Source organism: Polypterus senegalus, chromosome 10, assembly GCF_016835505.1.
Source record: "Polypterus senegalus isolate Bchr_013 chromosome 10, ASM1683550v1, whole genome shotgun sequence".
Lineage (NCBI taxonomy): Eukaryota > Metazoa > Chordata > Cladistia > Polypteriformes > Polypteridae > Polypterus > Polypterus senegalus.
In genome coordinates, this window is record NC_053163.1 from 101,154,514 (window position 1) to 101,167,712 (window position 13,199).

Consider the following 13,199-nt stretch of genomic DNA (forward strand, 5'->3'; position numbering starts at 1 on the left):
TCTGCTTATGTGTTTTTAGAGACTTCTATTACTTGTACAGTTTTTTTTTTCCTTTCATTTATAATTGTTTTCTTTTTTGTTTATAGGTGTATTCCAGAGCAAATGACAAAGAACCTTGTGGTTGGTGGCTGGCTAAAGTTAGAATGGTAAAGGGAGAGGTGAGTGCTTATTTTACAAATATACTGTATGTTTTCATTATAAAGATGTATATATAGTACATGAAGAAGTAGATAGTTTTGTTACTGCTAACTTATTTTACATTGTTTGAATGGAGCATAAGTAAATGTTTGCTTTCACTCTTTTCTTTGTGTAGATTTTTACAGAAACAGGAGAAGGGTACTTTTGTGGTGCCTGTCCACACTTGAAAAATACTAAGTGATCAACCTATAATATCATGAGATTGTTTTAAATATTAAAATAAACAAGGCAGGGATCAACAAAAAACGCCAGTAACAGTGAAGAAGCGGCAATAAAACTAGACCTTGGTACCTTTCTGCATCATGCTGTGCAGGAGAGATTTTTCTACCAGAAGGAATGCTTGACACACTGACTTGTCTCCCTAGTAGCAATGTAAAACACTCTCTTCTTATTTTCTGTCCCAGAGATTTTTCTGTTCTTTCTGTCAGCCATCCATTGTGCCACCTCTCCTACACAGAGTCAACTCAGTATTTCTTCTAGGTATGTGGCAGCTTTAGATACACATCTGGCGTCAATTCTGACTAAGCACTTGAACCACTGGATCTCCCTATAATTGCTATAGACACACTAAGCTGTTATTCCCCAGAGCAGCTTCAGTTATCCCTGTCCTCCTGAAACCTCAGTAGCCATGGAAAGGAAATGTTTCCACATAAGTTATTATTCTTTCTCTTAGCTTGAGCCTGTGTGCTGGTGTGTCACCAAGTCTTTTGTGCTCTGTTTTAAATTTTTATTCTGTATCATTCAACTTTATATGCATAGTTGCAAAGACATTTTATACATACTGAGTTTTGTATTTTGATTTTCAGTAAAGACGTGTTTTGATTAAATACATTGGATTCAGAATGGTTTCACGCCCCTTTTTCTGCAAACTTTATTACGTTATAGATGTAATTTTAAATTGATACTTTTTCCCATCAATTTACACTCAGTAAAGCATAATGACAAAGTAAAAACATGTTTTTAGAAAGGTTTGTAAATTTATTAAAAATCAAAAACTGACATCTATTTGTATAACTGTTTATACCCTTTGGAGTGGCATTCCAAATTGTGGTCAAGTGCATTATGTTTGCTTAAATTATAATTTGTGTCTATAACTTGATTGGATTCCAGCTGTGGCAAATTGAATAGCTTGGACAGAATTAGAAAAGCATATATCTGTGTATATAAATTCCCACAATTCACATTGCATGTCTGGACAAAAACAAATCAATGAAGTCCAGAAATACTCTGTAGACAACAGGGAAAAGGTATAAAACCATTTCTGAAGCTTTGCTTTTTTTTTTTTTTACGGGGCACAGTGGACTCAGTAATTGTGAAATGAAAGAATTTCTGAACCACAAAGGAGTAACTAGACAAGAAGGGACTTGACCACTGTAACGGAGCTTCAGAAGTCCTCTGCTGAGATGCAAGAAGGTGTTGAAAGGACAACCATCTCAACGGCACTCCATCAAGTGTTTATAATAGATTGTCTAGATGGAAGCCACACTTGAGTAAAAGATATTTGACAGCCTGCTTAGAGTTTGTCAAATGGCATTTAAAGCACTCTGAGGAAACAGGTTCTGTGGTTTGATGAGCCAAAAATAGAAATCTCTTGGGTAGAACTCCAAGCACTATGTATTTTGAAGACCAGGCACTGTTCATCACCTGTCTTACCACTTCCCTTAAATGAATCATGGTTGTGATGGCATTCTGCTCTGACGTATTTCTCAGCAGTCAAAATTTAGGGAAGAATGAATGCAGCCAGCTATAAACTGGCTCCAGAATACACGCAGCCTTAAACTGGATTGATGGTTCACCCATCCGCATGAGAGTGACCCAACACATACCGCAAATACAACTCTGGAATGGCTTTAGGACAAGTCGCCAAGTCCAAAGCCCAGACTTAGCAAAGCTTTTAGTGACATTAAGAAAATTCAGAGCTGTAAATGCTGCAAAATGGCCTTCAACAAAGTACTACTTTAAGGGTCTGAATACTTATGAATGAGAGATTTTAGTTTTTTGATTTTTTATTAAATTTGCAAACCTTTCTAAGAACATGTTTTCACTTTGTCTTTTGGGCGATTGGGTTAGAATACATTTATGATTAAATCTACAACGCAATAAAGTGCAGAAAATAAAGATGTCTGAATGTTTTCTGAATCCACTATAATAATAATGAGGCTACATTTGCTGACCATTGCCATGTGACAGCATGTTAACTTTTATGTATTTTTTTTTCTGGTGCTATAGTTTACTGTATATAAAAGACTGATGGTGATGCAATGTCAACAGACTAACTAAATAAAAGAAAAATTGACAGGAAGTTTACTCTGGATTTCACATGCCTTACTGGAAGAAGCAGGGAGCATGAAGTATCTGAATCTCATTTATTTTTCTCAAAATTTAACTCTGAAGAAACCAGAGTTTATCATAATTCTATATGTATCTTAAAGTGGAGCCTATCACTGTCATTTGAAAGCTACAATTTTCACATGCATCTTTAATCTGCAGTTCACAAATCACAAACATATAACATATTGTGTATGTAGTACAAGTATATGTATTTGTGAGTGTTTATGTATAACACTTGATTTCAAAGTGTAAAAGTATACGAATAAAAATGGGCTGCACAAATTAGATTTACATGGTAGGTGTGTTAGAAGAAAACCTTTGCTGTCCAGAAAGAACATCAGGGCAAAGATTAAAGTTTACCCATGATCACCTTGTGGAATACTGGAACTTTTGGGTCAATGTGCTCTGGACAGATGTTGCAAAGATAGACTTATTTGGCTGCAGTGCTAAAACACAAGGTTGGTGAAAACCAACAACAGCATTTGACCAAAAGAACATGATACCAACTGTAAGGCATGATGGTAGAAATTGTATGCATCGGGGCCTGGGCAGCTCATCGTCATAGAATCCACCGTTTATTCTTAATTGTACAATAGGGTGCTTAAGCATAATGTGAGACCATCTGTCTGGATATTTAACCCTTGACTGTAAGTGGACCTTACAGCATTACAATGATCTGTGGAAGAAATAAATTAGAAATACACTGAAGAAAATGTTTTTTTCCTCAACTAGGACCTCTGAGTCAGAAACCAAATAGGAGGAAGCTTGTTCATTGCATTTTTAATTTTACATCATAAAGAGGGAGCACCCTGTTATAGTCATCTACTAAGGGATAGTACCCTCAGTAGAGGTATCAGTAAATTGTCATTCAACAGAGACAGAGAGTCATTCTTAGAGATAACTGCATTTGCAGTACAGCCAAATCAAAGTCTATGTTCTACTACATTCTTGTCCATCAAAATACCTATGAAGTTCAGCTCTTATTCTTTTATGAAAAAATCTGTACATAACATCTGACAAGTCTTACTAGGTACATAAAAGAACATGACACCAGCCAATTTCTTGAACCATAGCCTGAGTCCTTCTGTTTGTTTACTTGACCATTTCAGCAGACTCTTCATACTAATATTTTAAGACAAATGCCCTGTATTTCCTATTACATACCGTACTGTGCAAAGATTTTAGGCAAGCGTGAAAAAAAAATGCTGTAAAGTAAGAATGCTTTCACACATATAAATTCAAAGAACACTTTACATTACGTATACATAATTACACGGTAACTACTATGTATTTATTACCTGTAAAGTACAGTGTAACTACGAGTTATTACTCCGTACGTACTGTGTAATACAAAGTGACGCTATACTTAATTACTCAGTTGTCATTGTTATTCCACAGTTTATATAACTACAAAGTAACAATTTATCACTGATCCAAAAAACAAGTGTTCTTACATTGTTACATTGTATCTGTGCTTTGAAAATGTAATAAAAACATCAGAGTATGTAACTACAACTATGTAACAGATGTTCCATAGTCTGAGCAACTATAATGGAGAATTGCAGTGATAAATTGTTACATTGTAATTATATAAACTGTGGAATAACAATGACAACTGAGTAATTAACTATAGCTTTACTTTGTATTACACAATAAGTATGGAGTAATAACTTGTAGTTACACTGTACTTATACAAGTAATTACATAGTAGTTACAGTGTAATTATGGACACTCAATGTAAAGTGTTACCTCTAATTGTTTATTTTTATCATTTACAAAATGCAAAGTGAGCTAAAAGAAGAAAAATTTAAATCCAATCAGTATTTGGTGTGACAACCTTTTGCCTTCAAATCAGCATCAATTCTTATAGGTATAAATTGGGGATTTTGTTGGATTATAGTCCGGTGTATGATTAACCAGTTATTCCAAACAGGTGCTAATGATCACCATTTTCATATGTAGGTTGAAACAGAGTCAATAACTGAAACAGCAACAGCTGTGTTGGAGCTAAAACTGGGTGAGGAACAGCCAAACTCTGCTACCAAGGTGAGTTTGACGAAGACAGAGCACAATAAAAAGACACAAGGTAGTTACACTATATCATCATGGTCTCTCCCAGGCAGAAATTGCAAGTCATACTGGGGTTTCAAAATGTGCTCTTCAAGCTCTTTTGAAGAAGCACAAAGAAATGGGCAGCGTTGAGGACTGAAGACGCAGTGGTCGGCCAAGAAAGCTTAGTATGGCAGATGAAAGACACATCATGCTTATTTCCCTTCAAAATCAGATGATGTCCAGAAGAGCCATCAGCTCAGAACTGGCAGAAGCCTGTGAGACTCAGGTACAGCCATCTATTGGCCAGAAGATGTCTTTATGGGAGGAATACATCCAAAAAGCCATACCTCCAACATGGAAGCAAAGCCAAGTGACTCAACTGTGCACTAAAACATAAGAACTGGGGTACAGAAAAATGGCAGCAGATGCTCTTGACTGATGAGTCAAAATGTGAAATATTTGGCTGTAGCAGAAGGCTGGAGATCGGTACAATAAGTGTCTGCAGGCAACAGTGAAGCATGGTGGAGATTCCTTGCAAGTTTGGGGCTACAATTCTGATAATGGTGTTGTGGATTTGGTCAGAATTAATGATGTCCTCAATGCTGAGAATACAAGCAGATACTAATCCATCGTGTACTATTATCAGGGAGCCGTCTGATTGGCCCCAAATTTATTCTGCAGCAGGACAACGACCCCAAACATACATCCAATGTCATTAAAACTAGAGTCCAAGAAGCCTACAAAAAAAGTCGTAATCCCGGGCCACCATGTTTGCTTTGTAAATGTGTCAATCAGCACAAGCATCAAAAGCATCACGCAGGCTCCTATCCCATCCCCCACTGATGCAGCTGAAGTTGGACACAAAATTCTCAAAGCTCAAGTTTGGTTTATCTGGGTGTGAGGTGTCTGGACTTGTATAGGATAAATAGTATATGTGTGCATTCTTTTCATTTCCTTTGCATTAATTGATAAAAATGAACTGTTATCACTTCTATTTGTGTAAGCATTCTTAGTTTACAGCATTTTTTCCCCACACCTGCCTAAATTTTTGCACAGTATTGTACACCGAAACACCTTATGGACAAACCATGTTACACCTAAATACTGTATGTATCTCTCACGGACCCTAAACATACCAGTAAATCCAACAAGGAATAGCAGAAAAAAAAGAGGTTGAATTGGCTTTGACGTGCCAATTCTAGCCCCCCACTAGTACCATTGAGATGCTGAGAGGGAATTTCAAATGGGTTGCTTATGCCAGAAACCCCTCAAACATTGCATAACTGAAAGAATTCTGTATGGAGGAGTGGCAAAAACATTTTCCAAGTGGATGCTAGAGACCATTAGACAATAATACGAAGTACCTACTTGAGGTTGTTTCTGTCAAGCAACCAAGAGTACAGTTTCTTTCACCACTGATGGAAATGGCATATTTAAATTTTCATTATTTTGTTATTACTAAGTCTTTATCTAAAGATACTATTTTAATGAATTTCAAATCTTGACATGTCCAAATTATGCTAAAAATACATATCTATATATTTTAACATGTTTTGACTCATTAAGATTGAACTTCATTTAAATGGTATCTTTAGATAAAGGTTTAGTCATTTAACACTAGAATTACCAGGTCCTACAAGAAAACTCGCAAATCCAGCCCACCTTAAATCCGTTCGCACCTCTCCGCCAACGTCTTTTGTCCTGTAAATGTGCCGATTAAGACAAGCAGCAAGCAGCCTGCTATTCCATCCCCCCACCGTCGCAGAACGTTCACAAAGTTCTCCCAACTCATGCCTTGTTTGATTATCTGGGAGTGAAGTGCTGGAGTTTTAGAGTGGAAATAATAGATCGTTATTTGAGACACATGCATTTCATGTGTGTTCCGTTTCTACAGTAATCTGTGTAAACACATTGTTTAAATATAAACTTTTTCATATTTTTCGTAATAAATGTTACAAAATGTAGGCATAAACTATAGAATGTGTGAATCCTGAACTCCAAAGATCAAATAAACACTTTCACAACAGGTTCAAGGACGATACAACAGCTTCCGTGCCGTAGCGATAAGATTTGCTGACTTGTAATCAAGAGTCCCCGGTTCGATCCCCACTGCCTCCTATATTTGCCGTTTTCAGTAGTGAGCTGCTCTTATTGTTAATATTATAAAGTACACACATACATTTGGTTTGCATCTGTAACAGACCGTGTACATTTATAGTACTGTACTTGTAAAAGTTACCGTGTTTTTTTTTTTTCTTTCTACTTTTATTCTCTCAGTCACGATCACGATACATACTACCACCCTAGGGATCTGACACTGTTAGTTTTTATTTGAAATTGGGAGTAACTGTAGATGTGAGTGGTGATTTGAGGCAATGGAACTGGACATTCTCTGATGTGGAAGGATAAAAGCTGACACACAAACGTTGGTGAATCTTCCTTATTCGTATCTCACCGTTAGTTTATTTTTTTTGTTCAGTATTATTGAGTGTTCCTGCTCACGCAGAATTAGTATGCACTTTATGGTTTATGATGTCAAAAAAAAAGACGTAGGTATATATGATATTTGTATTTTATGATCTTTTATGAGGTCAGTTCAGCGCTATATACAATAATCAATTTCAAATGTTAACAGTTCACACACACGCAAGGACCATCCTTCCTACATTTACAACATGTGTACCTGTTGCAATGCGCACACTTTTGTCTATGCTGTGGTTTCTAATACACACCTGAAAGAAAGAGACAATATATGTGAAGAAATCATTTTATGACCTGAATTGTGCCAATCAGAAAACATCATCGCACTAATGCATTATTATTTGAAAATGAACAGCATCAGATCGGGTATGAATTTATGCTGCCACTGTTACTTAGTCAGATCAGGAGTTGCGGTTGGGGGAGGAGGTGTTAGAGCTTGATTGTGATTGAGAGAATAAAACTGAAAAAAGCTACCTTTTACAAGTACCATAAATTTATACCCAATGTCCCATATATTTGTCTCTTTATTTTTTTTCTCCGTGCTGCAAGAACCGTCCTTCCTACATTTACGATGTGTGTACCTGTTGCAATGTGTGCACTTCTCTCTGTGTGGTGATTCCTGTTATACTGAAAGGGCACTTGACACTGACTCAGTTTACTTTCCTGGGGAAGCTGCTGTCTTGGAACAGACGCTTGTCGATGTTGCATCCTCTTTTTCTTTTTCCATTTTGCGTTGACATCGTGCACCAGAAGGCATGAGCTTATTCAGTGCAGCAGGATCAACATACTTGTACTGTGTAAGGCATGCACAGGGGCCACTGTGAAAAGAGGAGTGTTCATGGCTCACCTTGCAGAGGAATAACTTTGTCGCATCTTACTAGAAAAGGCAATGGAAAAAGACCACAGCATAGAGAGAAGTGTGCGCATTGCAACAGGTACACACTTCGTGAATGTAGGAAGGACGGTACTTACAGCACGGAGAAAATAAAAGAGACAAATATGTGGGACATTGGGTATAAATTTATGGTACTTGTAAAAGTTAGGTTTTTTCAGTTTTATTCTCTCAATCACGATCATGCTCTAACACTTAGCCCCCCATCCCCCCCCGCCTCTCCTGATCTCACTCTAAGTAACAGCGCCAGCATAAATTTACACCCGATCTAATGCTGTTCATTTTCAAATCATACTGCATTAGTGCGATGATGTTTTCTGATTAATACTATTCAGGTCATAAAATGATTTCTTCACTATGTCACATATATTGTCTCTTTCTTTCAGGTGTGTAATAGAAACCACAGCATAGAGAGAAGTGTGCGCATTGCAACAGGTACACATGTCATACATGTAGGAAGGATGGTCCTTGCGTGTGTGTGAACTGTTAACATTTGAATTTAATGATTGCATATAGCGCTGAACTGACCTCATAAAAGATCATAAAATGAATAATTACAAATATCATATATACCTATGTCTCTCTTTTTTTTTGACATCATAAACCATAAGGTGCATACTAATTCTGCGTGAGCAGGAACAATCAATAAAACTGAATAAAAAAAAAGTAAAGTGACGGTGAGATATGAATAAGGCAGATTTATCAGCGTTTGTGTGTCAACGTTTATCCCTCCAGATAAGAGAATGTCCAGTTCCATTGCCTCAAATCACCACTCACATCTGCAGTTACTCCCAGATTCAAATAAAAACTAACAGCGTTAGATCCTTAGAGCAGTATGTATCGTTATCGTGACTGAGAGATTAAAAGTGGAAACAAAACAGTACAGTACTATAAATGTACACGGTCTGTTACAGACGCAAACCTAATGTATGTGTGTACTGTATAATATTAACAATATGAGCAGCTCACAACTGAAAATAGCAAATATAGGAGGCAGTGGGGATCAAACCGGGAACTCTTGATTACAAGTCAGCAAATCTTACCGCTACGCCACGGAAGCTGTTGTATCGTCCTTGAACCTTTTGTGAAAGTGTTTATTTGATCTTTGGACTTCAGGCTTCACACATTCTATAGTTTATGCCTACATTTTGTAACATTTATTACTAAAATATGAAAAAGTTTATGTTTAAACAATGTGTTTACACAGATTACAGTAGAAACTGAACACACATGAAATGCATGTATTCCAAATAACGATCTATTATTTCCACTCTAAAACTCCAGCACTTCACTCCCAGATAATCAAAGAAGGCATGAGTTGGGAGAACTTTGTGAATGTTTTGCGATGGTGGGAGGGATGGAATAGCAGGCTGCTTGTCTTAATCGGCATATTTACAGAACAAAAGATGCTGGCGGAGAGGTGCAAATGGATTTAAGGTGGGCTGGATTTGCGAGTTTTCTTGTAGGACCTGGTAATTCTAGTGTTTAAAAAAAAAAGAAATGAAAAAAATAAATTGCTTTTGCCTGTAGAGTATCATGGGGGCAGCAGGCCAAGGAGGTCAGCTCAGACTTCTTTGTCCCCAGCCTACAGATTCCAGCTCTTCCTGGAGAATTCCCAGGTGTTTTCACTCCACTGTGTCCTGCGTCTGCTGAAGGGTCTCAACCCAGTGGGATATGCCCAGAGCAGCTGTATCAGGAGCTACCCGGGGCATCCTCATGACATGCCCTAAACCATGTGAACTGGTTCCTCTCAATCACTCTGAAGCTTTCCCAAATTGCTGAGCTTCTCACCATGTCACAGTGTCCGCCCAGCTACCCTAAGGAGTAACGTAATTTTCGCCGCTTGTACTCACAGTCTCATTCTTTCAATTGGTGGAGGAATACTGTATTCTAGACTAAGTAAATTATGCAAATTTATTTTGAAATGTGACCGTAAATAACAAAGTGATAGTTAACCATAAATATTTGGGTCAGCAAATGTATTTGATTATTTTTTCAACCTGAAATATATCTTGAAATGAAAACTATTATTTTCTTCCATCAAGATAAAGAAAGTGGGCTCTAGCGCTAATTATTTTTTGATTGGTAAAGAGGATCTACATATTTGGTTACTAAGTGTCATATTTACATCCAGAACCAGAGATGCAGACTTCTGAAAGTAAACTGAATTTGGAGGTTCTTTAATTGAAGTAGCCTCTTAATGTAGTCTAGCAGTTCTGAATTCTTGTTCTTATACCTGCTGTGGACATGTGCAGTCACAATTTTGAGCATGTGTCATACTTGTCTTGGGAATCTTGTGGTTCAAGGCAAGCAAATTACATGTTCAAAGTTTTTGCTGTGCACATCCATAATAAATGAGGGCAAGTAAAAGTTGTTCAGAATTACTGCGCAAGCTAGTCCCCATAAGCTTGAAGGAGATAAGTTATAGTTATGATCAGCACAAACATGTTTATGGTGCATATTGTAAGCAAAGTAAAATAAAAATGAATCACATTGAAGTCACCTTAAACTGTACATAGTAACCTGAAAGAGGTGCTGTCTTGTTGCTATGCTCCATTAAGAAGGGACATGGTGTACTGTCTTTCATCAGACTCTTGTACATAAACTCTGAGATGAGCATTTGCCCGGTTAAAAGCAGATTGTAGTGTTGATAGGACACCAGAGTTGTTCCGACTATAGTGTGTCTGCACTGCATCAAGGCAACACATATACTATATTAAGGGTTTTCAACTCTGGTTCTAGAGCCCTGCTATTTCTGCAGGTCTTCATTCTGACCCTTTTCTTATTTAGGGACTAGCTGTTGCTGCTTATTTACTTCTTTTCCCCTTCACTTTAATTGACTAATTACCCTGTTTACTTCTCTGTGGCCAGGACGGAATCAACATTGTTCCTCCTGTATCTTTGGCTCATCCATCAGATAGATTCCCTCCAAGCCCTTGCATTTGCCTTACCTGGAAGGCCAAAGAATGTGATCCCTCTGTATCTGGAACACATACTGGTCACCATTTTTAAATATGAGGAGCACCATACCAGTCTGCCATTTCAAGGGTGCTTTACCCTCATTCCTTGCAAACAGACGTGTCAGCCACGCTATTCCAGCACTTTAAACATCTTAGCTCAGGTTTTACTCGCTGGGGTGAGGAGTTCCTCTGCTCAACAATTTCCCCAAAAGATGTCCACGGCACTTTGTCCCTGCTTAACACAGTCTAGACACTTAATGTGGTGTCAGAGTTTGCTAGAATGGACACACAGCCATTCATAAGTCTTTCTCCATGGCTTCTTCAATCTCATCCCATTTTCTAGTTTTAGCTTTGAGAAAGTGGGTGAAATGCTTGAAAGGGTGCCATCCACTGACTTGGTAGTCCTACTGGTAGAATTCAGTGCTTTCTTCAGGAATGAGGAAGATACCTGGAAGGAAATGTTTGGGAGAAACAAGTACACCGGATCTTAACCAGAATGGTGAGCTGTTATTAAATTTCTGTGCTAGTCATAGATCGTTAATAACAAATACAATATTTAAACACAAGGAGGCTATTAAGTGTACACGGTACTGGAACATCATTGGCCAAAGGTCAATGATAGAATTTGTAGTTGTATCATCTGACCCTGAGGCCATATGTTTTGGACACTCCTGTCAAGGGAGTGGTAGAGCTTCCAATTGAACATCACTTGGAAGTGAGTTGGATTTGAGGTGAGGGACTTTTTCTGGATACACTGGGCAAGCCTAGAAGTGTAGTTAGGGTTTGCTGGGAATGCCTGGCTCAGACTTCCATTTATGGTGAGTTTAACTCCTATGTGTGAAAGAATTTGTCTCATGTGTAGAGTTTGATCAGGGAATTTGTGTTGGAGTAGTTCCTGTTCTAGATCTCCATTGTGGAAGTGGCTGTTAAAACCTGTGGTCTTCAAGCATTTGTGGCATTTAATGGTGGCATCCCTAGGACTTGATGATGGACACCAGAGGTGAGGGAAGCTGTCTAACTGCCAAAGGTGGCCTTCAATGAAATGCTGTTTATGGGATCTTCTGACTCAGTTGAAAGGAACCGACAGGCTAACAGGACTACCGCAAAAGCAACTGTTTTTCCCAGTTCATTCTGTCTTCTTGCTTCTACTCCATCCAGTGCTTGTATGAAAAAAAAACTGGGAGACATTTGTCAACCGGCAGAAATTTTTGTTTTGTCATTTTTACAGTGGTAGAACACATCAGGAAGCTACGCCTTTTGTTTATCATAAAAGACATTGCGATTGGGTGGTGAGTGGGTGTGTTGTTGTCTTCTGACATAGCTGGCAATTTTCACAGCAACATAAACGTTTTCTCCCCACCCACACACACACCATCGTCCAGAATTGTTTATAATTGTATCTTTGGACGTTGAAGAGGACTAACCCTCACCCCCTGTCGCTCTCTGAAATAATTTTTAGATTTGATCATATATTCAGACTTTGAAGACGGCGTTTCCCTTACCCCTGAGATATTTGAAGTAGATGAGTGAAAACAAGTTTTTAAAAATGTACTCGAAAACTTTGAATATAATTAGTTTTAAGTAGGCAACAATAAGCATTTTTTTATTTACACCTTTTGATTCTTGTATGTTGATATGCTGTATGTCTTCAAAGTTAAAAAGCAGGGAAAAAGGACACATTTCATACAAATAATGTTTCTTCATTAGAATATCTTTTTTAAAAAAATATACAACATCAATTTCTACTAAAAAAGTATTTTGAAAATCAGTAGGTGTGACAAGTGTGAAAACTTGGTTTTAAAAATGATGCCTTCAAGGTGGTGGCCATCATTATCGATACACTCTTCTAGACAATTTGTGAACGCTCGCATGAATCATTCGGCCATTTCAAAGGGAATAGCATCAATTTTATGGTGAATAGCGTCCTTGAGGGCTGCAAGGTTTTGAGGATGGAGTGTGAATACCTTCGACTTGAGATAGCCCCACAAGAAGAAATCGCACGGAGCGAGATCAAGTGAATGTGAATGGCACCCGACATCTGCGTGCAGGGAGATCAGCTTCCCCAGAAACGTCTCCTGCAAAACTTGCATGGATCTCCACACTGTTTTCAGCTGTTGCTTCATCCTGTTGAAACCAGTCATCCACCACAAGTTCACGAGGGTTGGTTTCAGCCCAGTAGCAAAAAGTTTGCTAATTTACATAACAATTCAAAAGGAAATTTGGCTCGTTGCTGCACATGATGATGGCATCTTGATAAATGGTTTGCAGAATATTCGCACACAACT

The 13,199-nt window shown here is 38.0% G+C and overlaps 1 protein-coding gene across 2 annotated transcripts in view; it reads left to right on the forward strand.

Moving 5' to 3' along the window:
- fmr1 (FMRP translational regulator 1) overlaps positions 1–13,199 on the forward strand; it is a 111,389-nt gene that overhangs the window by 33,422 nt on the left and 64,768 nt on the right. Inside the window, exons 4-5 of one of the 2 annotated variants that reach the window (XM_039766263.1) lie at positions 87–158; positions 4,492–4,575. In XM_039766263.1, the coding sequence (XP_039622197.1) occupies positions 87–158; positions 4,492–4,575 (156 nt within the window). The remainder of the gene's footprint in view (positions 1–86; positions 159–4,491; positions 4,576–13,199) is intronic. The other variant, XM_039766264.1, reaches the window with a different exon arrangement.